General features: G+C 42.4%; 1 protein-coding gene across 2 annotated transcripts in view; it reads right to left on the bottom strand.

Annotated features, from left to right (window-relative positions):
- Positions 1 to 241: 241 nt before the first annotated feature.
- The window catches only part of AGPAT3 (1-acylglycerol-3-phosphate O-acyltransferase 3), an 88,829-nt gene continuing 63,669 nt past the window's right edge, over positions 242 to 25,401 (bottom strand). For both annotated transcript variants that reach the window (XM_066545516.1, XM_066545515.1), the window contains exons 3-10: positions 17,861 to 18,087; positions 11,840 to 12,009; positions 10,875 to 11,036; positions 9,270 to 9,423; positions 8,768 to 8,870; positions 6,318 to 6,393; positions 3,956 to 4,154; positions 242 to 3,294 (exon numbers count right to left, since the gene is read on the bottom strand). In XM_066545516.1, coding sequence (XP_066401613.1) covers positions 3,206 to 3,294; positions 3,956 to 4,154; positions 6,318 to 6,393; positions 8,768 to 8,870; positions 9,270 to 9,423; positions 10,875 to 11,036; positions 11,840 to 12,009; positions 17,861 to 18,038 — 1,131 coding nt within the window. In that variant the 5' untranslated portion in view covers positions 18,039 to 18,087 and the 3' untranslated portion in view covers positions 242 to 3,205. The remainder of the gene's footprint in view (positions 3,295 to 3,955; positions 4,155 to 6,317; positions 6,394 to 8,767; positions 8,871 to 9,269; positions 9,424 to 10,874; positions 11,037 to 11,839; positions 12,010 to 17,860; positions 18,088 to 25,401) is intronic.

Here is a 25,401-nt window from a genome sequence, read left to right on the forward strand (position 1 = left end):
ACAAGTGCTGCCAAGGCCAAGAGCACACATCTATCATCTGTCCATGTTAGTCTGAGAACCATTCCTCTTCAGAGTCAGTGCTGAACTCCATGGCAGTCAGCTTGCAAGTCCATACTGGCAAACTCTATTTACTCCAAACAAATAAGCAATAAATGAAAATTCTGAAAGGTGGAGAGAAAAAACACTCCCATAGCTGTAAGTTTATTAAACCTAGCATGGTTGAAAAGCAAAAGACGAAAAACATGATATATTTTTGTTTATTATTGCTCTTAAAGGGCTTGGTAGTCAAATATACAAGCTATGCTCTATTAAACCAGAAGAAAATAAGATATAAAATCTATGCTCACTTTTCCAATCCAATCCACCTGCTAATCTTCATTAGTGACATTAACTTCAGCTAATTCCAGTCATTTTAATTGATACATACTCTGTGTATGTGTGCGCGCGCGAGTATAAAAACCCCTATTTGAGAGATAAAATTCAAAATGAAGAGATTCATGTTGGTTTTGTACTGTTTTGTGCACTGCTGTAGTTTCAGTTTTTCAAGTGTTACTGATATGTCTGTTTAGAAGAGCAAAATTTAAGTATCTGATGATGTATTTATTATATTTTCAAAAAGAAAGCATGACCAATAAGTTATGATAAGAAAATACGAAATGTTGATTATTCTCCCCTTGATGTACATGCACTAATCCCATGATCCTGAATAGGGAGTTACATGCACTAAGAGGAGAAAAGGATCCTGTAAAGAGAAAGGTTATTAATTCCTTTCTCCTCTAAGCAGCTCCCCTCTTCTCAGCATTAAGAAGGGATTTATTTTGTGAGATTCTCATCATGCCCATTAATATACTGCTCAAAATGTAAGTATAAAACATAGTCAATGGTCAGCCTGCTTAGCAAGCCTCTTCTGCTAAGCCAGTACAATTTATATATACTCAATATCATCTTCAGGAAGCAAGTATACAGCATTTGTAACATCTTTCTAGGAAGCAAGAACTATACCCATTACTGAATTACTTAAGAAAAAAAAAAAAAAGGAAAAAAAAATAACCCCCCCCACTGTTCTCAGTCCTCTGGTTAAAAACAGGGAAAAGCCAGAGTTAACTTTATCATCAGCATTTGGAGTATTTGAAGACAAATTACAAAAACATCCAGCAAGGAAAACAGTTATGGCTAGGCTCTGCTCTCCTCAGTTCCCAAAGCATATTTCAAATCCCACTAACATTTGCAACAGATTTGCAGCCCCTCTCTTAGGGAAGATTTATTGAGGGGACAATGACACACTAACGTTGGGGGTCTGGGTACAAGGATTCAGCAAGGTGGAGTCTAACAGGAGACAGACAGAACTCAGGTCAGCCTTCAAATGCTCTTGTTGAAAAGACCACAAATAAAAATCAAGTGCATGACAGAACAAGTGATTAATGACCCCAAGTAAAATATTTTTCTAAGTTACAAAATTGCTCTTCCAGTGTTTGAAAACAGAAAAACCTGTGGGAGAAGAGGTTACATTCCAACAGTTAAGAGCAAATTCGGAAAGAAGGTAAATTATTACTCTCTTATCTTGGTTACTGGAGCAAAGATGAAAACAACAACCAGTGCTTTGATAAAATCTGCTCTTTACAAAAGTGAGATAAATATTCTAGTGGCAGCTGGGTTAAAGATACAGACCCTGAGGGTTAGCTTCTGCCCTCAGTTGTAGGTCTGCAACTCATTTCACCCACTTCTGTGAGCAGCCAAGTGCAGATTGTGACCTTCAGACTTGAACATACAGGTATAGTTACCATCTGTTTGCAAATAATTCCCCAGCTATGCATACAGCAGCAACCTACAGAAACCTCCAAATGTGCGTTTGTAAAAAAAGGAAAAGAAGGAAGGAAAAAGGGAGACAGGTACAGACATGATTCTGAGCTCTAATTTTCAGTGAAAAAGACCAAAAGGTCAACAAGCAAAACTAAAGATAATTAAAATCCCTGAAGAGACCTTATACTCTTTCTAATGCTTCAACAGCACAGCTCACCTTGCAAAAAACTTCACATGAACATCTAAAGCATGATCAAGTCAAAAGAGCAGCACACCCTATCCTGACACACACAAGGTAAAAGTCCTGGCCTCATCTCAATCCATGCTGAAACTCTCATTAGAAGTTCAAGAGATACCAGCATTCAAAATTGGACTGCTACAGACCTTTCCTTTTCACATTTTTTACAAAAGAAGACATTTTGAAAACTATTGTGCTGATTTCTAGTGCTGCCTCCCAGTTTACTGAGAGAAGTTGGCTGAACTGGACTTTGGTAATGAGAGATGCAAACAGAAATACAAGGAGAATCAAAAAAATTTCCTTCTTTACACAACTCTAAATCCCATGGCCAACCACTAATTAAAAAAAAAAAACAAACCAAATGAGCCCAAGCAGATTCAAAATTATGGAACATGTTTGATGTGGAACAGGGCAAACAGCACTCAAGACTGAAGTAATATTTAGAAATTAAAGAGCCTTGAGCAGTTAGCAGGAGATAGGATGGGAGTGTTCTCCTATTGGATCTGTTCTATGGGATGTGCTGATGGATAACACGCTGCTTCCAAACTCCACTATCCCTTCTCCTGCGTTACAGAGGTCTTAAGATGTTGCCTGAAAATAAAAAGTGTCAGTGTAACATACAAACAGGATTTCATCTGTAGCCATGACAATACAGCCAAAAAGACTCTAACCCAATGAACACCTATCAATTCATTTAAGGAGGGTGTTTTTTCCTGGCTCATTAGTAAGAGAAGTTGGAAATCAATAAATGTTACGTTGGCTTTAGCAAGAGGAAACATTCAATGGCTCCTGTTGTAAAAGTGAGTGTAGTGCTCTTGACAGAAACCAGTTTTCAGTCATCTGAAGATACACGTGGCCATGGCCAATGCCCTCTTTTCTCCCCCACCCCAAGTCCCCCAACAAAGCAAGAAAAATTAGTTTCTTCTTCCACCCCACCCCAGATTTTCTCCCACAGCTTGACTACAGTAATCCTTGAACAGGCAGAAGGTTGGTGCATTCTCTTCAGTCGATGCCTCCAACTTCTTCATTCTTGGCTCAAGTTTTATTCATTAATATTAGTCATCAGTTATTAAGAAAAAGATAGTTTCTAAGTGTTTGTTGTTGTTTTTTAACTGAAGTTAATCGGATACCATAGTCTGGTTATATGTGCTGATCTGCAGCCGTCAGTTATTCCTTTTTCTTGAATTCCTGGTTGCCATAGCTGGAGCCTTTTTCTATTTCAGTTACTCCTATCAGTCTACGAACTCCAAAGGAAGCTTTAAAATATAACAGAGAAATGAGAGGCACATTAAAACCAGTCCGAGCATCCAAGGAAGTTACATGTAAGCACATGAGCAGAACCCAATGCCCAAGTCAGCAGTGACCAACAGTGTGCTGTACGAGGCTGCACAGGGATCACAGGTCAAGTGACACTCAAAGAGAGGGACAATCCAGATTAAAAAATATAATTATTGCTTCTCTTCGTTAACAGGACACGTGGCCTGAACATTGAAGCATATCCCCTCCCTCTACTTCCCTTCTTTTATTGTTAGGGTTTTTTTGTTGGGAATGGGGGGGAAAGGGAAGATTTCGTGGTATTTATGTATTTTTTGTTTCTGGTGGTGGTTTTGTTTGGTTTTTTTTTTAAATTCAGAGACAAGTTGTCTGGTGAAATATTTTTTCCTTCAGGCACCATAATAATGGGCTACACGACTCATCTACTACCACTACAGTTTTTGCTTAAGATATGAAGGCAAATTTGGCCAAATTAAAGTTTTTGAAACAATAAAAATGCTGTACAACAGAAAGACTAATGAGTGAGCTCCAAATATTTTTCCTGCAAGCTCCATTCTCATTAATTAATACACAGAACTTATTGGAGGTAAAGGATCCTGTTATGTGTCACACTGGGCTTAGCATCTTCTCTGCTTTTATTACCTGCTCCTACAAGTCCCAGGAAGGCAAGGATAAGGAGAGGTGATCCACTTGCAAAAACTCCAAAGCCAAATGTGAAGAGAGGAGAGAGGAGAACTGTGGCCCAAAAAAGAAAGTTTAGGAGAGTCCATGGTCTCCTAGGAGGTTTAAACTGCTTCCCAGGAAATACACCTTCCTGATTATACATCTCTTGCAAAGCATCCTGGGGGAAAGAGAAAAGAAAATGAGTTCATAATGCTTGCATCAAGCAGCCCAAGATTAGTCAGCTCCAGGACAACATCCAGGACAGTGTCTGTGCTACAAACTCATCCAGAGTGCACAGCATCCAATTCCACCTGCTGTCACTCATTTGGGCATTTCTGTTGACCATCCAAGTGACCTTTAAGCCTTTTGAAGGCAATTTTGGCACCATCAAAAACTGAAACCTTATCATCCTCTGCACTACTAAATACCTTCATCTTGCCAGTCAATTGCTTAAGGATTTAGGGCAGCTTCAGGCCAGAGACCAGTTCAGACACTACCAACCCTCTTAGCTGGGTGCTTTTCCTTCCTGTTTTCACTCCCAGAAAGGTCAGCATGATTCAGCAAAGCAGAAAAATTCTGTATGGAGAGCCAGGAGGGGAGGGCAAGGAGTGAGCTGAGAGCAGAGACAGCACCACACCAGCCCCAGTCCCAGCCCTGCAACAGAGCCACTGCAGCCCAAGCTGAGCCTGCAGAGGTGCAATCCTGGAACACATCACTCAAAGGAACAAGGTGCCCACCACCTTCCCTCACTCTGTAAGGTTGCTCTTTAAGGTTTCCAAGCCATTACCAAGGATGGCTCAAGTCCAGCTATTTCTTGTTTTTATTTCTTTCTTTTTTTTTTTAATTTCCCTTACAAAGGACTGAGAAGTGCAAGGCATTCCTTGCCAAAACCAGCCTTTGGGAGGACACATCCTCTGTGCAGGAAGAGGATTCCAGTTACAAAGTCATTGCAATAAATGGAATGAGAGGATTACAGTTACAAAGTATTGCTAACACTAAGATCAATATGTGCAATACCCATGTCCATAAGCAGTACCTCCCTGTCAACACCTCACAACAAAGGTGAACAGAGGCACAGCCAACATCAGGAGGGATGAGAGGAAATGGTGCCACATTGCACCAGGGGAGGGTTACATTGGACATTAGGAAAAAAAAAAAAAAACTTTCATGGAAAGGGTTGTAAAGCAGTAAGACTGTGCAGGGAACTGGTGGAGTCATCATCCCTGGAAGTGTTCAAAAACACCCTATGGATTTTATGGATTTGTCCCTTGAGGTGAACATGGTGTTGGGTTGACAGTTGGACTCTGTTCTTAGAAGCCTTTCTCAACTTCAAAGACTCTTTGGTTCTGTAGACCTGCCAAGGGGAGGTGGGTGGGGGGAAAAGATGATGAGCTACTGCTCTTTGTAAGATAACCTCTCTCCTTAACTGAATGAGAGTTCAGATATTCAAACAAATTAGGTTGAAATAAATATAATGAAATTCAGAACAATTTGCTGCCTACCTAGAGACTGAGCATAGGCCTGGCAATGCTGCAGCACAGATCATCATAGCTGGGGAAAGCCCAGGATACTTAAACTTTCTGTCCTCTGCTGCCTTCCCACAAAGATCAGCAATACAGAAATCAAGATACAATTTCAAGTTCAATAATCCACCACTTAGGGCTGGACAACAATTACAGCTCTCCCCTACTCCCCACAGAAGTGTTAAATCTGGCTGAGAAGTGTTAAAGTGGTTGACAAAAATGGATTTTTCTAACCATCTAAGGTTAGAAAAAGAAATGACACAAGGAAAAGCTCTGAGCCATCTGAAGGCATGCTGGGCATGTTTTATCAGTCCCTGGCAGGAGCTCCCAGGGATTGTCTGTCCCATGTCACACACCACTGCAGAAGTATTAGCAAGAGGCAGAAGAAAAGTGACAGAGGAGGAAAAATGAAAGCAAAGAACAATTGCAGCTGAAAGCTGGGACCTGCTGTCCCTGACAGACAGTTATCCCTCTTCTCAAGTGCCTAAAAACACCCACAGGGAAAATGGAGCCTTTAGAAATGCATGACAGAGATCCAAGTGCTGAAAAATGAAAAAGACACTGGATTGCTATTAGTCTTCCACAGCTCAGGCATATCTCTGAATTCTATTGTGCTTCCTGGCAATTTGAGACCTCACTACCCAGCCCTCTGCTGCCAAGGGCCTCCTTGGTCCTGCTCCTTCCAGCACTTTGAGAGATGGCTGCCTAGTTATACATAATATCCTCTCCATCCAGTGCAGGAGTGTGTATTACTCACTGCCTTAATACACTCCCCTGTGCAAGTCCCAAAAGGCAGAAAAGAATGTAAAGCTATTTACCTTTTCCTGGTAAAGCTTATGAAGCCAGTTTGCAGCTTCCTTTTCATCTTGAGGGATCTCTTCCAGAGGAAATCTCCTAGTTTAGTAGAAAGATTAAAAAATGGAAAGAAGGAAAAAAAAAAGAATTAAGGGAACAATTAAGGGAAAATCCAGATATTTGGTTTTATGCCTCTCCTAGGGAAGATCTTCCATTCACTAAAGGGCAGAAATCTTTGCCAATAGTGTCACTGATGGCAGAGGTCTTAAACACAGAGAACTGGGACTTAAAATCTGAGGTTTTAAGTTGGGAATTGGGTGCTATTTTAGACAAAAGAAACTGTACAAGCTCCTGTCAGTGTCAGCACATCAGTGAAATCATATTTTCCCATTCAAACACTGTTCCTCCTTCACCAGATCCACCCCTGGCTGATTTCCAGTGAGGTCAGACTGAGGCACTCAGAGCTGGGAAAAGAAAAGCAAGTGGAAAACCCAAGGGTAATTGCTGGTTACATTTTGGTAATGAAAACCAAATTTTGGAAGCAATGGGAGGGCAACTAAACATTCACTTTATGCCATCTCTGAGGCACACATCTGCAGTGACTGCACTTGTCCCTCTTTGCCTCTGCAGCCCCACAGACTGAGGCACACAGTTCTGGGGGTGTGTGACAATTGTGCCCAGTGCCAGCCCTGACCTGACCTCACTGAGAACAGGTGCCTTGCCAGAGCCCCTCTGCAGTGGTGAAGAGCCAGCCATTCCCCTGCATTCTTCTGTTTTCTAGACCCCTCCAAGCCAAGCCCCTCTATGATTCTGGGAATTTGTTCTAAGACATTTCTAATGATTTCTGCATCTCATAAGCCAAATGAACACCAGATCTGGCAGATTTACTTACATGAGCCCTAACAAGAGAAACTGCTCAATTCATATCAAAATGCTCAGTAAAAGCTCAGTGAAAAGCGATTTGCTGAAAGCTTTCTGGTGAAGTTGCCGTGGTGTTACTGTCACCACTAGAGGGGACTCACAGCAATCACATTTGGTGATTTCCTGATTATTTCCTCTGGAGGCAGTCGGGATAAAGACTGGATCCAGTGCAGAGCTAAGCTGCTTACCTGTGCTCAGGTAACTACGTCTGCACATACCAAGAACAGGAGCTTATGTGCTTCCCTTCTCTGAGCTACACTAAGTCTGTTGGCACAACAAGGATATGCTCCATTTTCAGCAAAACATCTGTAAAATCAGTCTCCTTACTCTCACAGCTTCTTCCCCAAAACAGAGAAAAAGTGTAGAAAAGCAACTTGAGAATATTCATTCCATCCACAAACATATTTTTAATTGAATTATCTAAGCACAGCCATTTGTAGGGTACAATTAGTAATTTTACCTGGCAACAGACTTTTACAAACCCAAACCTCTTCTAACTCTATTGAAAACTATATTTCTCTTCTTTCTTCCCATTACCCCTCCAGGAAATGAAAGAAAATTGCACCTCCATTAGCAAAAAAGGACATTTAACTGAAGGCTGCCACTATCCAGTGTACAATTAATAATTATACAGATGTACATCCATGCATGGGCACCTCAGATCCTGCTAGATATCCTACATGCACTTGCCATCAGTGTGGAATTACAGGTGGAGCTGCCTGACCAGCTGTTTTGCTGGCTGGCAAATTGTCTGCTCACTTTCCTCATCAGGAATATGTTTGGCAAGTGTAAATAGTGAAAATGAAACCCCTTGCAAATGAGCAACTCCACCTCTCCATGGACAGCTTCACAGTCATCTTTTCAGCTGAGAGACTAAAATGTTGTGGATGTTGCAGCAACACACAGACCCAAGGCAAGAGGGGAAAGGTGTGGGGGGAAGGGAAAATGGCTCTTTTTTTTTTTTTTTAACTTTTAAAAACCAAGCATCAGCCTCATCACCAGAATACAGCAATATCTTCCAAAAGGTGGATGAATCCTACAGAGAAGCAGAAGCAAACTGACTAAAGAACTGTGGAAAGAATAACCAGGTCATGTCTCAGGTACAAGCATAAAAGGGAAAAGAAGAAATTCAACAGGATTGGTCGTTTTTATGATCATAAGGAAGCCCTTGAAGCAGAAGGCAGCAAGGAGAAAGCAAGAAAGAGAAGAGGTGTGTGTGCATGCAAATGTGTATGTCCTGCATGGGGTTAGGTGTTAACAGCTACTCTTTGAGGCAAAGGAACAGTGAGGAATGTGACCAATGTCCCACCTCATTCACAGGATGTCTGAATTTCAGCATTTTTAAATTTTTAATCTGCAGATCAAACCATGTGAGTGAGGGAGAGAAACTGGCATGTAAAGGAGCTTTAGACTATTTACTACAAGGGACCATTGAAGCTGAAGGTCGAGGAGAAGTGGATTACAGGAAAGGAAATTACCCTGTAAAATCTGAATACACTTCAACATGCTAAACTATGCATCTTAGGGCTCACCTCCATCAGTAAATGCTCACCTTACACACATATCTGCTTCATATTTCTTTCCATAAAGAATTCCTAATAAAGACGGGTTCTTGTTTCCTCTGAAATTTAGTGTTACATCATACACTGCTGAAACTGTTAGGAAAAAAAATAAAACAGGGCTGTTACAGCAGCAATTCTAGCAAGCTCCTTCTGGCATCCTTGCTCGAGACAGCAAGAGAGCCTTGTGCAGGCCTTGCATTAATGATGTGTCAGAGTCCTCCACTATTCTGTGTTTACACACCACATTTATCTGCACCAGCCCCCTGACACTCCCAGCACTGTAAAACACCAGATGACTTGATGAACTAAGCAACATAAAAAGGTTTTCAGTATTTCTTAAGACTGGTGTCTGACAGTTCTGTGGCAATTTACAAGTTACCAGCTGACATGCTGGATCCTCATGACTGCCAGCTCACTAATTGTAACGAACAACCGAGCAGAATATGCTGGTGCTAAACAACACATTACAAGTGCTGCAAAGCTTGGCAGTACCTGTTCCCCTGAGACACTGGACAGCAGTGGTGAAACCTTTGGTTCTGGGCAACAGGTGGTATTTCAGTTTAGGCAACCCCTTAGATTCAGCTACTTCCATACTGATGCGGTGCTTGGTCTCTGTGAATCGAGTTCCTTCACAGTACAGCAGAAACTGTGCAAGACAAAAGCAAAAAAAAAAAACAAACCAAGGGACATCTTGAGATTTCAAAAGAAATCCAGCAGTATACTGAAAATTTGTCCAAGATAAACAGACGTGCACACCCTTCAGTTGTGTCAGCTCTTCACCAAGTATGAGGCATAAGCACCAACTCTCAGCTCATTTACCATTACCTTTACATTTAACAACACTTGTACCAAATTTAAGGTGACAAAAAGACAGCCCTACTTGTGGCATTTAGAATGCACAGAAATTAGGAAATTGATCCACTCAAGTCAATTTTAATCATGATTTCAATTACCAAGCAGGAAGTCTTGATTTAAATAATCAATGCTAACTACATTTTGCACTTATATTTTCTAGTTGTTTTCCCTAGAGACTCGTCCTTGGTTCTCAATTGTAGAATCATTAAATTGTATAGATTTGAAGCTCAAGTTCAGTCTTGAGATCTTCTAATTGGTAGGGTTTATTCTGTGTTTTCTTTTCTATCCCTTACTTATCAGAAAGATATAGTCAATATAATTCATATCTATATATTCAAGCAATTAAGTAGCTTAAAATACATTCTCCAGATTCTTACTTTTTTCTGTCTTTGTAATGGTAGAAAATTACAATGCATTCACAATGTTCTAGTTAGGGCTTAATGTTTCACTATTAATTTTAACAAGCTGTACTGGATAATACTGAAAACTCACTTAAAATGCATAAAAAGCCTCTTAATGTTTTATAAGCCAAATAATTGTACATTACATGTGCTGCTATAAAAGCAAAATTGAGAATTTATCAAAACCTTTGCATTCAAAGCTCTAAGAAGGTTAATGGGTTGATTACACCACTGTGATGCTGCAGTGAAGTTTAACAGCATTGCACACAATGAAACAGAGATGTTTTACTCTTGATTTTAAATAATGTCAAAATAAAAAGGAAAAAATGTAACTGCAGAAGCAGATATAAGCTTGCCATATGTTCTCACAGAGACTTTTTGGGAAACCTGCAATTTCACAGATCAATGAACACACTAACAGGAACTTTCCATCAAAATCCATGGCCTGTGCAGTCAAATTCACTCACTTCTCCAAACAAGATTTTTTTGGTTGATGTGTCTTTTCAGCCTACCTGAGAAAATGTTACGCAGATGTAGCAATCAAATGTAAGGGGTTTTTTTAATAGGCACAAAATAAGTTTGGACAAAATCATTAGTATCACACAAGCCTGATTTATAAATGATTCTCAAGCTTCTGAACTGTTTCCCAAATGGTTTCCCTTACCAACAGCCAAAAAGCACTACCAGCATATCCCAAAAGACCTCCTGAAACAGAGCATGGCTTTTCCATGACAGCTCTTGGAAGTGAGCACACCTTTTCCTGACACACAAAGCCACAGGCACCAGTCTGTCACTGATTCACTTCCAGCAGCCAACACCAGATGAGAGACTCAACACTTACCCACATATATTCAGGATAATCAGACAAACGTTTCAACCCCTCAATGACTGTATCTCTGTCCTCTTCCCATTTCCTTTTGCAGAAAACAATCTCAAGGAAGTACCACGTCCAGCCGATTAGGGGCACATAGAGCAGCTCTCTCTTAGCAAGAACTTTGGAACTCTTGGAGAGAAAACAAAAGTGACAATCCAAAAATGTCATTTGCTCATTTGTGCAATGAGGTCAAACACATTAAAGCTAAGATGATGGAGTTAGATCTGGGAACTTAAATGCAAAGAAACTGTTTATAGGTGGGTTTTAAGCAGTGTCGGGATCATTAGCTGGTCAGAGTGACCCCAAGAAAAGTTGGAAAGTCTCTTTTCCCAGCCTGACACTTGAAGAAGGAGTCAGAGCTCTTCATTTCTTGGTCTCAAGGTTGCTTATTGTATCTTATCTATAAAAAATTTTCTCCTGTCCTGCCGAGGTCCGTCCAGCAGGACAGCTCCAGGCACTCTGCCTGCCCCCGGGCAGTGTTATGTCTTTATACTAAAAACTACATGTACAATGTTTACAATTGCTTTCCAATACCTATCACCTATGTTAGACAGTGAGCTTCTACTCTAAACCAGTCCCAAAGTGCCAACATCACAGCAGAAGATGGAGGCCAAGAAGAAGAAGAAGGAGAAAGTTCCCTCCATCTTGCCTCCTGAACCCCCATACCAGAAACCCCAAAATCTACTTTTCCACCCCGTGATAACTTCACTATTATTCTACCTAAACTGTTGTGGCTTGCTGATCTTCATCTAAGGTTGGTAATTTGCTCCACAGGTCATTATCAAACCCACAGGTGCTTTGGGCTCTGTGTCAGGGTCTCTGAGCCCCTGGCAGGGGTCTTGTCTGCTCAGGACTGCAAGAGGGATGTCCAGGGTCCTGACAAAGCAGACCTGCCACCCTGCAGAGGAAAGGGAAGCTCATGGCCCACATACCCCCAGCACTCCAAAGCGCTCCGTCATCGTCCAGCCGCACAGGAAGTCGATCTCAAAGTTGTGGTTCAGGATGATGATGACATGTTCCTTCCCAAAGGTTTTCACCGTGGCCTCGTCTGAGAACAGGGTGCACTCTGTGCCTGACCACCATTCCAGCAGCATTACCAACTCTAGCAAACATGATGGAGGTGGAGAGAGGAGTTAGGGGTACCCCTTACAGAAAGCATTTAGAGTTTCCTCCTCAGCCCCATTCACTGCCCAGCCTCTCCTGCCTCCCAACACCATCACTTCACCAAACCCATCCAGCAGAGATGAAACAGAAGCTTGGAAGGGTACAGACCACACCATATTACCATCCCTAAGCAGTATTTAAGGCACCAGACATATGCATTATGGATAATTCAGCAAGTTTTTAACAGTGACAAGTTTGTGCATTGCATTTCAAATGCAAAATTTGATGACCACTGGAAAAAAAAGCCCCAAGACTTTTATGCCTGAAAACAGACAGTGGAGCTGTTGATTGCTCCACTAAATGTGCACAGTTCCTCCCAGGTGGAATAGAAATTATGCATAGATGCAGCCTAATGTTTTTACTCCACATGAAACAAGCCTTATGGAGGTAAACAGACGAATAAAGGTCTTTTAAAGGAATGCAGTGACATAGATCTTCTGTGATAGATTTTAATATTAAAACACAGGGCTCTAATTGTTCTGCATTATGATCATCAACACAGAGTTAAAAACAGAAAATTGAGCTAATTTATCAAAATACCTGGGCAAATATAAGAATGGTAAATTTTGTCTTCCTTTTAGTGCAAAAGAACGAGCCCTTTTCCCTCCATTTACTCCAATTTTAAAGTATCACAGCAACTCTTATTCCACCCTGAACATTTGTTACCCTTTTTTATTTTCCACCTCCCCTTTTTCATCATAAAACCCCCTTCCACTTAAATTCAGCATGCACTGACTGTAGTTGCTATGGTTAGCTTATTTCCCTCATTTCAGTACATGGAGGCAGATGGAAGGCATTGCTTGCATCATGGGACAACTATAAAAAGTATGAGAATAGTTCATCCTCCCAGTAGGAAGATTTGCTTCCCTGCAAACTGTAGTCATTGGGGTTTTTTTTCCTTTCAATGAGATGTGGTTGAAATAAAAATGTGGTTGCACAAATAGAGCAGTTAAAAAGAGTTCAACCCCTCCCACATGACTACACCTGCAGGTTCCCCCTCTGTTCCCTCTATCAGGCTCTGCCAGGAGGTTTTTCAGCTTCCCATTGGGAGTTTCTGGTTTTGCCAAACAGGGCAGCACCTACCCAAACAAGGGTTTCTGATCAGTGGGATCAGACAAGGTCACCTATCCATACTGCTAAACAGGAGTTTGGGATCCAGTCTTGCACCACTCCAGAGAGAAGGCAAACACAGGATTTGGGCGAATAATGAGGAAAACCAGTCCTGGTCTGCTCAGGGTCCAGAGCTCACCTAGCACTGTATTTTTTCACTCGTGACCACTCACTCACCCACCAGGTTATTCCCCTGTATCACTTTCAGCACTTGCTCATTTGGAGGGATGACAAAGTTATGCACCTTGCTGGCCAAGAGAGCTTAACCCCAGTCAACTGGAAATATGGCAGAGGAAAGACAGAATTGTCTTGTTCCTTCACGCCAGGTACAGGTTTCTATCACTGCTTCCCAGCTTTGCATGCTTTCTGTTCACTCACCTTCCTTTCTCTGGTTATTCTGGCTCAGTAAAAGGGGAAAGAGGACAGCAAGAGTGTCCTCAGATCACCTTCCAAGCAGGTGGCCAGGAGAATGGACCAGTGGTACCAAACACATCGTGGTACTCTGAGCAATTTTCCCTTCCCATTGCTGACTGTGTACCAAGGAGGAACACCTCCAGTACCTGCTACATTTTCTTATAAAATTATAATCACCTGGGTGTGTTTCTTCTTCAAAATCAGGGGAAAAAAAATCTGCAGAGGCCATTGTGGATGTGACTTTCTGCAGAACCTTTTTCCCTAAAACAGTGAAGGATTTGCCAGAGTTCATACTGAGAGAGAAGGGCTGATGAGCCAAAGGATTAACACGAGGAAACAGATTGTCCTTTACAAGTGTGCTGACAAATGATGTAATTATAACCAGGAGTGGGCTCATTTCCTTTTTTCAGTGTGTGGGTTACAGCTCCTTTGCGTGGCACTGATCCTATCAATGCTACACAAGAAATCCTTCTGAATGAAGGAATGGCAACACTTGCACTGCCCAGGACAGTTCCTGTAGGGAATAAGCAACACCTGGCATCAACCACCCCAGCAGCTGGGGGTCCCACAAACCAAAGCATTTACAGCCTCACAAGCCCCCTAAAAATAAAGCAAAGAAGGGGCACAGCATATCCCTCAGCTGGAAGTACCAACATTTGAGAGGTTATTTTTGCAACAGGACGAACCCAAACACGCTGCACTCTCCAAGGGTGTGATTCATCTGCAAGGAGCTGACGTGGGAGAGCTGCAAGTACAGACTACCTGTCATGAATTTATGGGTTTATGCTGGGGCCAGAGCCTGAGAGGCTTCCTTCCCCAAATGTCTGTCAGTAACATTGGATAGAGTCTCTCTCCCTCCCCTTTGGAAGCTGGCCTTTATGTATTTGAGAGGAGAGGCAGTAAGAACAGAGCCTGGTTTTCAGTACAGAGCCTGTGTTTCACCTGTGTATCCCTCTCTGCGCTGATCCTCTGCCAGCTGGGCAGAGCAGCTTCTCTTACAGACCCTCAGCCTAAAACCACAAACCGCTTGGAGAAAGTGAGCAAAATGTAGCATCCAGAGCAGAACACCAACCTACAGGTTCCTTCCCAAAAGGCTTCTCCATACTGAAATATATTTCATTATGGATGGCAACACTGGGGTTACTGCATTTACACAGCTTACCTAAATTGCTATAAATCACAATTGAAGAGCATATTCTGGCAGCTCTTCCTTTACAGGCCATCAGCTCTCTGCAATCCCACATAACATTTACATTGATTTTCATAGCTTAATTTCCCAAGATGTTAATTTATAACAGGCTACACACTAGGGGTTATCCTATGTACAAGCAATTATCTGCTCAGCTTCTCCAAACCTCTTTGAACAATGGTGTGGGTTATTTCCAGTGTTTAGAGGTTGTAAGACAGCAGCATTTAAAGTGTGGGTTTTTTTATGCACAGTGCTAACTAAAGGACCAAGCATCTCATATCCTCAGAAAAGCTTAACTATTAATGCAGCAATTGTTTTCAGCATGAGATCAGATTCTAGATTATTAAAAGCACAAAGAAATTCTTACAAGCAAATTAAAAATAAAACTTCCTATATGTCCCCACTCTCATCCAACCAAAGTAATTTGGAAGTTTCTACTAAGCTCTTCTACTACAATACCTTTTTCCCTGAGAATTTGCCTGCTAGTCTGTTTAATTTCCTTTCTCCTGTGCTTCTCAGTAGGCAGGACAAAAAGCACAGTAAAGGCAAGGACAAGCTTAAAAAGAGACTGAACCAGACACCTCAGAGAGTTTTTGTTGGTGATACTTCACATGGATGATTTACAAAATGTGGGTGCCTGTCAGTGGACTGCTGAACTGTAATTTCAGTGTTCATTCTGGTGACTCATTTACCCAAAGTGGGAGTTGGATGCTGAGCTGAGCACTAAGGTAAGTGGCCATGCATAAAGGGAAGGGATGGAGAATGGAAACCAATTAGATGATTCACTGCTGAAACAGGAGGTGACATTTGTGCTAAGGAGCCTTCTAAACACTCTAAACATTTTCAGAAATCCAGCTCTGTGAGAAGAAGGCATCCACAGGGAGGAAGTTTTGCAAAGGTCTGACAGAGGAGAACAAGGAAGCTGCACTCAGTGCAGAGCTGACCCATGGGCAGAAGAAGAACCACTGAAAAAATGCTCACAAGAGGAGACCCTGGCCTCAGAGATGGGCACTGAAGGGTGCAAGTGGATTCTGAAGTTTGTCACACAGTTCAGCTGCAGACACATCTACATGAGACATTTTAGGATAGACCTCTCCCTCTGCAGCCCCCACAATAAACCTGGGCTCTTACATGATCAATGCTGCTCACATGCACCTGAGCCAGCTCACAGTGGTCCCTTAGCACAGGTGCTGATACTGGATGAAGATGGCATTGGGACACAAGTAACAGCTCCTATCAGTCCAGCTTGGAGGTGCAGAGGAGCTTTACTTCCCACTTTTTTAAATGACAGAGTGACAACACACTTTAGACCCTTGACTTCTGTGTGAATTCCCAGTATTCCAGAAAAAAAAAATAATTGCTGTGTCAAAAAAATTTGGACCTGCTCTGAAAGAATCTACATCTAATTTACCATTTCTCTCATCTCTGTGTGCAAACAGATACACCTGCATGTGTGGCTGTAGCTCTCTTCACAGAGAGCAGAATTCACAACTTCCCCAGGATTTTTTCTGGGGAAGGCAGTGAGAAAGCTCAGAGAAGAAGAAAAACAATTCTTATTTCTACTTGCTGCATCTGTTGTTTGGCACACATGGAATGTGTTATGGAGATTGTTTACCCAAAAGGGATTTGTCAGTTGGACACTGGTGATGGCTGTCTTGGATTGATTGACCAATTAGGTCAAAGCTGTGTTGTGACTGCCTGTAAAGGGTCACAGGTTTTTCTTTAGTATAGTTTTAGTTAGGTTTAGTATAGCATAATATAATATAATAAATACAGCATATTATATTATATTATATTATATTATATTATATTATATTATATTATATTATATTATATTATATTATATTATATTATATCACATTATATCATATTATATCATATCGCTAAATAAAGCATTTGTTCAGCCTTCTGAATCATGGAGTCATTGCACATTTGTGGTGTTTGTGAGGGTCCCCAGGATGAGATGAGAGATGAGAATTTGACTCCTTGTTCTCAGAAGGCTGATTTATTATTTTATGATATTATTTTATATTAAAAGAATGCTATGCTAAAACTATTCTAAAGAAAGAGAAAGGATACATCAGAAGGCTTAGCAAGAATGAATAATAAAAACTTGTGACTGACTCCTCAGAGTCTGACACAGCTGATGGTGATTGGTCATTAAGTAAAAACAATTCACATGTTTGGATAAACAATCTCCAGACCACATTCCAGAGTAGCAAAACACGGAGAAGCTGAAGCTTCCCAGGAGAAGAAATCCTGGGGAAGGGATTTTTCCGAAAACATCATAGTGACAGCACGTTATTCCCCGGCTGGTGTCATCCTGTATTGATATGCATATATGTATTTCCTTTGGTTAACGTCCTAGGGTGATGTTATGATGCTTGTATCCCCATTTGTGTGTTCATTTATGCTGGATATTATGTTCTGTGCCTTCCAGACTGGCTCTGAAGAGTGGAAGTTTTGTTTTGGTTTTGCTATCAGCCGCTCCCCCACGGCTGGCGGGACACACAGACAGGGCAGTACATGGTGCTGCTTTTGCTTTTCGCTTGGCTTTTCACTTTGCTCCTGCTTTGCTCTTGCTTTTTGCTTCTGCTCATTAGTTAGTTTAGCTAAGCAGTGTAAATTTTTCCTGGACTGTTTCTCCTTTCCCTTTTTTGGACCTACGTGAACCTGCTCCGGACTGGGACCTGGGAACACCGAGGGTTTGCACCCTGTGGCTGCAGCAGCACTGGAGGGACTGATAACAGAGCAACCACCCCCAAGAGAGACTTTCTGAATTTGTCATCTTTTTCAGAGCAGTGAAAGAGTGGTGTCATCCTGTATTGTTCATTTTGTGTGCTGGGGGTGCTGTGCCTGTTAAATAAACAGGTTCTTTCCACTTCTCTCTGAGGAATCCTTCCCAAACCGGTTGGGGGCAGGAGCCGTGTGGGTTTGCTTTCTGGAGGGGCCTCCTTTTGGAGATTCTTTCCCAAATTTGCCCTAAACCAGGCCATTTAACAAAAGCAAAACCAAGAAAAGCCCCTCCCCAGCCCCACCCATCCCATCCCAGCCCAGCCCATCCCAGCATACTCACGGCTCCACAGGGAATAGGCAAGGCGACAGTTTACTCGGCGGTAGAGCTGCTTGTTGATGGGCCAGAGGAGCAGCGTGCATAGTTGGATGAAGTTAATGATCAGTCCACTGACAACAAAGACAAACCCAATGAGGAGGTGAACTATGAACTGGGTCTTCAGGAAGGCAATGAAGCCCATGATAACCACTCAGAAGCGTGTGCAAGGGCCGTCACTCAGAATAACTGTCCTGAAACAGGAAAAAACAAAACAACAAAAGAGTCAAATGGAGTGGATTTACAAGCTGTGAGGAAGGACAAAGCAAAAGCCCTGAAACAGTCCAGGCTCATTCATCAAGAGGAACCCACCCCAATAAACACTGTGCTCTCCAAGCCTGCCTCATGCAGGTCTTCACACAATAAACAGGTGATGGTGCAAATCCCTGCCCAAAATAGGAAGGAATCATTATTTACAATTTACAGCCCACCAGGAAGATTATTGTTTGCTGAAGAGACTAATCTCACACCTCTATTCAAACAAATACCATATAATTAGGAGTTAATGCTGGGAGGAACACAGAGCCCTGCACTCACAGTGTGCAAACAGGGGCTTTATCTTTAGGGATGCTGTCCTGAACTGTAAGAGGAGCCTCACCCTGCAAGAGCAGGGCTGGTCACACACACCATCATTCTGGCCAACACTAAGGCATGGAAATGGAAATCAGGTATTCCCACATTCAAAACCCATGCTGGAGAAGGTTTAATAACTTGTCACTTTGTCAAGCCACAGTTCTGTGATCAAATATACCAGTTAGTGTGGGGGGAAAGTGTAAAATGATAAAAAATCCTTAGGCTATGTAGCAGTACAAACTTGATCTGGAATGGGCATTGGTGTAGAATCTTGATTCCACCAAATTAGTCCTTAACTCTGAGCCTGTGCCATATTTATACCAGGTGCAGAAAGACTGGCAAGGGCTGAACCAGCAGAATGCCACAGGAGCTCAGGCAAACCTGATCCACTACAAATCCTGCCAGCACAAAGTTGACCCAGCAAACTGTATTTACCAAGCCACCAAACTGAGCTTATTGCAAACCCCACATTATCCAGCACTGGCCTGTTTGACCTGTTGGGTACAGGAAGCCCTGCAAGGCCAGCCAGGCTGTCAAACCACAGCCTCAAGGTCTCACCCAAAAAATAAAAGCTTGATCCTGATTTTCTGCCACAGCTTGCTGATGGTTTTCATGCTGAGCTTTTGCAAGTGTGGCAAATGACCAGATCAAGCAGTAGATGGTAACAAATACTTTTGAGAAACCAGGCATCCCAAGGTGATGTGGACCCGCTGTCTGAAAATAAAGTCCCTGCCAGCTGTGAGAAATCAAATAATTTTCACTCACCACCTGCTTACGGTGTGCTGCTATTTATAAAACTCCACAGCAATTTAATTGTGAAAGCTTGTTTTCTATCCTCTCTCCTGCCAATCAGGTACAGCCTTTCAAGGCACAGAGTGTCTAGTTTTTGCACAATTAACATCCATTTGCATCATTAGTAACCTACCCACTTCAGAGGCACATAAGAGATGCAAAAAAAAAGCCTGGTTGAACACAGCCAGTATTGTGCCTACCACAGAAAGCAAAGCAAGATGAATAGTATTGGAGCTCATGATAAATAATCTAAATTCTCCCAGTGTTTTCCTGTAAGGATGAAAGAAACATTTCTTCCACTAATAAATTACTTTAAGAACAGCTGTTGGGAAGCAGAGACTTCTGTTTGAAAAGGAACAAGAGGAGCCCTCCTTCCTCTTCCCTCCCCAAAAGGCTGCAGTTGTCTCACACAGCCAAAACACCACAGCAGTGTTCACACATTGCCATGTGGGAGGCAGCTGTGGCATCCAGTGACTCCCTAGCACTGGGCTTGTTTGTCTTTTCCACTGGCACGCTCTAATAAACACTGCCAAACATTAAACACCAAGTTCTTCACTTCCAAGAGTCATTCTCTTCATCTGGTGTATCTCAAAAGCCAGTTCAAACAAGCAAGAAAAGAACAATTCCCTCCACCCCTGCAAGCTGTTTCTTGAGTTCTTGCTTGCCCTCTGCAGAGCCATGTGCAAGCAGCTTTGCTGATGACTGTGTCCAGTGTCAAACCATTCAAAGGCTGGATTTGAGCATCCTGGAAGCTCTTCCAATATGATTTTATCTGTGACAGTCATTAGAGCAGCACTTACAGCCTTTTTCCACACAGCCTGGCCCCTCTCAGACAGGGGCACAAAGCAGACACAAATGGCACAAGGAGAAACAGGAATGTCAGGTATTATCTATCCTCAAATCAAATGGTTTGGCTCCACTTCCACAGCCTCTTGGCTTTGAGCAGAGTCTGTGGCTGTGTTTGTCTCTAGCATTAAGGACATTGCTGTTTTACAGACCCTAAAGGGCACATCCCTCCTTACATTGCACCAGGATGATTTCTCCAGCTTTGTTGGACATGAAAAACAGGATTTATCACTCTTGCACCAGCATCCTGCCCCACATGCTGGCCACCATAGAATCATTAAGGTTGGAAAAGCCCTTCAAGATCATTGAGTCCCATCTTTGACCAACCATTACCTCATCAACTAAACCATAGCCCTAAATCTCACATCCAGTCACTTCTTGAGCACCTCCAGGAATGGCAACTCCACCATTCCCCCAGGCAGGTTCAATGCTTAGCAACACCTTCCATAAAGAAATTCCTCCTGATGTCCAATCTGAGCCTTCCTGGCACAGCTTGAGATCACCTCCTCTGGTCCTGTTGTTGTTGTCTGATCCTTCCAGTTTCGCTGCTGGATACAGAAACCTGCCAGTCTCTGTTTTGACAATCCCTCACTTAACTATATTTGACTTTTAAGATCATTAGAAGTTAACCTTAATCTAGGAATTATTTTGTTTTCTGCATCCCTGCCCATGTAGGACAGCCAGGCAATTTAGGGACAAGACAACAGGCTAAAGGTGGTCAGCAGCTGTTTTGTTGTATCCCAGGGTCAGGGGAGGATGGGGAAATCAGAATTTGCTGAAACAAGGAAAAGCAGCACTTCTGCATTTGGCATATGTATTAAGATCAGCTTAGTGAAGTATCTAGGAAGTAAACAGCTGCCTCAGCCTAAGACAGCAAAGTCTCAGCACTATATAATTTTTTTAACCTATCCATATCATCTGCATTTTTAAAGACCTGCTGGTAAAATCTTATTTTTGTCCTTGTTTTCCTTAAACACTGTCACTTCCCAGCATTGACCTTTCACCACAAAACCTTCATTTCCTCCTGTACAGCCACACTGAGAACCGTGGGGAACTTTAGTACTCTCCCTGCTTTCATAGGATCAGAAAATGGTTTGGCTGGAAGAAGCATTAAATATCACCAAATTCCAACCCCCACACCATGGGGAGGGACACCTCCCACTAGACCAGGTTGCCCAGAGCCCAGTCCAGCCTGGCCTTGATCTATCTGCTCTGATGAAAAAGTTCTTAAATGCTTTGCATCCTTCAGGGCTCTCTCCCTTATTTCTATGCCTCTCAAGAAAAGGGCAAGGAGAAAAATGTCTTGGTGTGGTGAGCTGACCCTGGCTGGAGGACTGGTGCCCACCAAGGCTGCTCTATCACTCCCCTCCTCACCTGGACAGGGAAAACACAACCAAAGGCTTGTGAAGGTGAAGGTAAGGACAGGGAGAGATCACTCACCAATCATTGTCATGGGCAGAACAGCCTCACTGTGGGGAAATCAGCTCAATTTATTACCAATCAAAGCACAGTGTGGTAATGAGGAATAAAACCAGATCTTAAAACACTTTCTCCGAACCCCTCCCTTTTTTGTTGAGCTCAGCTTCCTGATTTTCTGTATTTCCTCTCAGCCAGCAGTGCATGGGGACAGGGAATGGGGCTGTGGACAGTCCATTACTCCTCTCTGCTCCTTCTTCCTCAGAGAGAGAACTTCTCACACGCCTCCCCTGTTCCAGAGGGGAGTCCCTCCCACAGGAGACAGTCCTCCATGGACTCTTCCAATATGAGCTCTTCACCAGCTGCTCCAGCCTGGTTCCTTTCCATGGGGTGAAATCCTTCAGGAACAGGCTGCTCCAGAGTGGGTCCCTTGCAGGCCCACAAGTCCTGCCAGCAAACCTGCTCCAGCCTGGGCTTCCCACAGGGTCACAGCCTTCTTCAGGCTCCCATGTGGGCTCCTCCAGGGGCTGCAGGTGGATCTCTGCATTCCCATGGATCTCCACGGGCTGCAGGGGCACAGCTGCCTCGACAGGGTCTGCAGGGGAATCTCCACTCCAGTGCCAGGAGCACCTCCTGCTCCTCCTTCTGCACTGACCTTGGAACCTCCTGGGCTTCTCCCACATATTCACACTCCTCTCTCTGGCCACAGTTTCTGCTGTGGAGTTCTCTCCCACCTTCCTTCCTCAGTACACTACCCCTGAGGTGGTACCACCATCTCTGGTGGGCTCAGCCTTGGCCACTGGCTCTGTCCTGGACTCGAGGACAGAGTTGTCCTTGAAGCCCCACGTTCACATGTGGGTTTCCAAAAGATACAACATGCCTCTCAATACAAGTCAGAATATTATTCTTCTCCTTTACCCAGCTTTCTACATTCATGGAAGTCCTAATGATTAAACTTCCTGGAGACTTCCACCTCAGCCAAATGTCACTGGAATTTGCCAAGTTCAAAGCCATTAGAAGGGAGAATGGCAGAGAAGTGTGACTGCATTCATTAAGAGATCAGTCAAATGCACAACATGCACATTACAGCATTTCATGACACATAGCTATTTATGAACTCAAAATTAAAAATTAAGCCACTAATCATTCTGTAAGACAATATATTCAGTTTGAACTCCAGATTTTAATTAATTTCTTGCTGTTATGCATGTGCAATCCCTTGAAGTTCACGATGTTTGCATGAAATTAGAAACTGGTCCACTGATCCTAATATTCCAACACAGTGAGAATTAATGTGCTTGTCAACAACAAAAACTGTGGCAGGCACTATTTACACTTCCAGACCTTTTGCCTGCAGTTTTTCTGAACATGCTTTTGCCATCTCTGTTGTGCCATATTTACCTCCACCCATGAAATCAATTACAGATATCTTTTGCCCTGAATACCTTGCCCCCACCCTGAAATCTGGTATTTTACCTACTTTTGCTATTTGAGAAATGAGCGAAACTTTTAGATCACTGAATTTCACCTTTTACCACCACATTTTAAAATCCTGTACTTTTCAGATGAAGCTTGCTAAGCCTCCTTGATGTCTGTATAAACTTGGCAAACCCTGCTTGTGAGGAAGGGTTAATGATGCTGCAAGTCAGAAGCAGTACAAAAAAAGGCATTTTGTTGCCCATCAAGAGTTTCCTGACGATTTTTCAGAATTCTACAAACACCACTCATCAAAAACACACAAAGAAAATAAAATCTGTTTTTTATTCAAAGTGAGATCTACCTGTTGCATGAGCTGCTTCCTGAGTATGGGGACAGATAAAAGCAGCAGAAACAAGGAGAAAATGGCTTTTTCTGAGTGTACTTTCTACCCTTCCAACCTCTACCCTTCCAACTGAGGCTACTTCTCTTTCAAAAACATGAAAATTATCAGCCTAAGTGCCTGTTCCCTCACCCCTCCTGAGATCAGAAAACCAAAGAGTCGGGGCAGAGATATGAGGGACAGCTTCCAATGGCCCTGCCTATACCTCTTTGTCAGATAAATAAAAGTACAGGTCCCAATCTGGTTGTTTTAGAATCCTTCAGAAATACCACATTACCACATTGGGGTAGTAGGTTATTTCCCTGGACATTTCTGGGACATTCCACACAAAAATATGTTGATCATCTTATGATCAATGCTTTGAAGTAATCAGTTACCACAAAGGAATAATTTTTCCTTGCAGAATACACAAAACTCTTCTGGCTGAGAGACAGAAGTGCAGTGGCTATCCAGCTTTTAAAAGCTAAATGAAATATTCATAGCAAATAGGAAAATATTCAGGAAGACAAGAGGTCATTGATGGGCTCCCACTTCCTGCACTGGACCACATCTCCTTTTGGGATGAGCAGTTTGGGAGCCTGACCCCCTGATGCAGAAGCCACACAAAACCCATGGAGAGAGTATTTACCCAGGACCTTGCCCCAGACTTTAGAAAAGCATCCCAGGACTCCTGCCCACTTTGCCATGGCACCACTAAAAGCAATCTCCACTCAGGCCTCGTTTATTTTAGAACCAGCACTGGCAACCACAGGTGTCTAAGTAGGCTGGAAAACAGAGCTTAGATCAACAGCAGTGAGTCAGAGAGAATAAGCAAATAAGGTATAACAACAGTTTTGGTACCCATTTGAACAGTCTGTACCAGGGATTCTCCAGATAAGCTGTAAAAATAGACAGCTACTCAATTGCATCCCACACAGCATTACAAACTGTCTACTACAGACCCAGCCTTTTAAACCTAAGCCTGACAGAATGATTATCTTAGTTTCTCACACAATACAGGTCCAATTTCCCTGAACGTGCCTCAGTGAGGTGCAAGGCTGATTCAGAGTTCATTAAAAATCCTGCTTGTCATGAATTTTTAAAATTGAAGGGTATGGAAAAGAAGCTTAAGCTAAACTGAGGTCACAGAGGTGTAAGTTCAGTTTTGAGTTGTAAGAACTAGGAATAAGACCTCAAATAGAAAAAATGGTACCATCATGAAATCAGATGAAAACTCATTCCTTGAAATGTTGTCCATCTTGGCCTTGAAACAGCACCACAGCCAATTTCCAGGAAAGGTCAAGAGTGGAAGATTATCACCACTATTTGTCTGAAATATATTCCTTACTTTGGGCTTGATCTGAAGGCATTCAAGCCATAGAAACTTCCACTCAATAGGTCAATAGGTTTGGCTCAGTATCTGTGGAGATTTTTGATAAGACCATTTCCATCAAATGCCAATACTCTGGGGAGGGAAGGAAGGAAGAGAGAGGGGGGGAAAGAGAAAGAAAGAGAGAGAGAGAGAAAGAGAGAAAGAGAGAGAGAAAGAGAGAAAGAGAAAGAGAGAAAGAGAAAGAGAGAAAGAGAGAGAGAGAGAGAGAAAGAGAGAAAGAGAGAAAGAGAGAAAGAGAGAAAGAGAGAAAGAGAGAAAGAGAAAAAGAGAGAAAAAGAGAGAAAAAGAGAGAAAAAGAGAGAAAAAGAGAGAAAAAGAGAGAAAAAGAGAGAAAAAGAGAGAAAAAGAGAGAAAAAGAGAGAAAAAGAGAGAAAAAGAGAGAAAAAGAGAGAGAAAGAGAGAGAAAGAGAGAGAAAGAGAGAAAGCAAGCAAGCAGGAAAGCTGTGCTTATGGCTCTGACATTCATGATCATTTCACAGATATATAGAATTTGACTTAATGAGAAGTTTTTACATTTCATTCTTATCTACAAGATACAGGTTGCTCTAAGAAAAAAATACCAAGATAACCAGTTGTTTAACTTGCATTTTGCAGTGAGAAGACCACAGAATATAATAACAAAGCAAAGTATTCAAACAACTCAGAAAAATGCCAGCTCTCAATACTACACATCACTGCACCTGGGGGCAG

Source organism: Molothrus aeneus, chromosome 2 (genome assembly GCF_037042795.1).
Source record: "Molothrus aeneus isolate 106 chromosome 2, BPBGC_Maene_1.0, whole genome shotgun sequence".
Classification (NCBI taxonomy): Eukaryota; Metazoa; Chordata; class Aves; order Passeriformes; family Icteridae; genus Molothrus; species Molothrus aeneus.